This window comes from Austrofundulus limnaeus, unplaced genomic scaffold (genome assembly GCF_001266775.1).
Source record: "Austrofundulus limnaeus strain Quisiro unplaced genomic scaffold, Austrofundulus_limnaeus-1.0 Scaffold486, whole genome shotgun sequence".
Classification (NCBI taxonomy): Eukaryota; Metazoa; Chordata; class Actinopteri; order Cyprinodontiformes; family Rivulidae; genus Austrofundulus; species Austrofundulus limnaeus.
In genome coordinates, this window is record NW_013952888.1 from 311,304 (window position 1) to 313,172 (window position 1,869).

The following is a 1,869-nucleotide window of genomic DNA, read 5'->3' on the forward strand; positions in this document are numbered from 1 at the left end:
GTGTGTGTGTGTGTGTGTGTGTGTGTGTGTGTGTGTGTGTGTGTGTGTTGCATGTGATAACCTCAGCAACTAACCATCTGTGATGTCTGAACTGAATTTTTATTTTCCATTCGTTAAATTTATTTGATTCTGTCATGCCTCTCAGGGTTCCTTGGTTTCAGATGCGGAAGCAGTTCTTTAGCTCTGGTGTCAACAAGAAGTCTCTGGATGCCATTGAAAGGGCAGCCTTCTTTGTAACTCTAGACGATGAAGAGCAAGGCATGAGGGGTGATGACCCTGCAGGAAACCTGGACCGCTATGCCAAGTCTCTGCTTCATGGAAAGTGTTATGATAGGTAAGGTTCAAGATACTCTCCAACTTTTAGATCTACTTAAAGTAGATGCAGGCAATATATAAACAGTATTTGTGTGCTAAACATCTATGTTGTATCAGAGTTAGGATTTTATTGACTTTATTCACCCATGACTCCACTTCCTCATGTCTAAGTGTTCATTCCTCCTTAAGTAAATTTGAAAGATTCTCTTCAAATCTTGGCAATAAAATCAGCAATTTKTTTATTGTGGCTTATGCTAAACACCTAATATTCTGAGTTAAAATTACTGACAGTGAGTTTTACCACTTACTTTTTTTATTCTGTTTTAGCAACAAATCACATGAAGGGGGTGGTGTGATGGTGAAAAAAACGTCATCAGCACAATAAATGAAAAAAAAATTATCATTGAATCACGCTTCTTACTATTTGACAGTTAGTCTTCCATTTTTGTCACAATTTTCAATTTGCATATTTTCCCACAACTTCGAAAAACTCTGGCAAAAGGTGCATCATATTGTGTGATTTCATTTAGAATAAGCTTCTTTGAGCTTTGGCAGACGTTGGTAGCTTTTTAAGGGACATCCAGTTGTCTCTGGTTTTTGACTTCCCGGAGTGCTGACATCCAAACTCTTGTTGACTGGTAGTAAATGGTAAATGGATTGAACTTACATAGCGCCTTATCAAGTCCACTTGGACCCCAAGGCACTTTCCACTTCAGACATTCACCCATTCACACACACATTCACACACTGATGATGGTAAGCACCAGCCACAGCCACCCTGAGGCACACTGACAGAGGCGGGGCTGCAATGCACCGGCGCCACCGGCCCCTCTGACCACCATCAGTAGGCAAGGTGGGTGAAGTGTCCTGCACCACAGAACACCACAACTGAAACGGCTGGACGGGGGATTGAATCAGCAACCTTCCAGTTCCAGGAAGGCTCCCCTAACCACTCCAACACAGCCTTCCCAGTAATAGCCAGTCTGACCAACTTTATGCATTTGTAGGTCTTTTTTTCTCAACCTAAATTAAAAAAGTAAATTCCAAATAACTTTTTAGAGGAAAAAAAATAAATGCAATTCTGTAGAAATTTACTTGATCCTATTACTATTTATTGTGGCCACTTTTAGGAGGAAATTATAATTTATTTTATTCAGTGCAAACATTATATCCTTGTTCTTCATTGTGCTTTTTTTCCTCTGTTCTTTTTTTAGGTGGTTTGATAAATCTTTTTCTGTGGTGATCTACAAAAATGGGAAGAATGGGCTGAATGCTGAGCACTCATGGGCCGATTCACCAACAGTGGCTCACCTTTGGGAGGTATGATTGTCCTTATTTGCTGTCTTACACTGAAGTTGCTCACAAGCATTTATCCTAAAAGTTAGTAAGTTGTAGTGCACATGGCACACAGTTTGAATGTTGTGGACCGGATTTTGGTGAAGCCATTATAGTCTTGTTTACAGAGAAAACCTTAGAGTTAAGCAGCAGGGCTGATCAACTCCTCTGATTAATTTGGTGCAAAAGGTGGGGAAAAATAACAGGTCTTTTCAGCTG

General features: G+C 40.2%; 1 protein-coding gene across 1 annotated transcript in view; it reads left to right on the forward strand.

Moving 5' to 3' along the window:
- The window catches only part of cpt1a2b (carnitine palmitoyltransferase 1A2b), a gene marked incomplete at its 3' end in the record, with an annotated part of 41,679 nt that overhangs the window by 25,261 nt on the left and 14,549 nt on the right, over positions 1-1,869 (forward strand). The window contains 2 exon segments of the mRNA XM_014025592.1: positions 146-334; positions 1,530-1,635. Coding sequence (XP_013881046.1) covers positions 146-334; positions 1,530-1,635 — 295 coding nt within the window.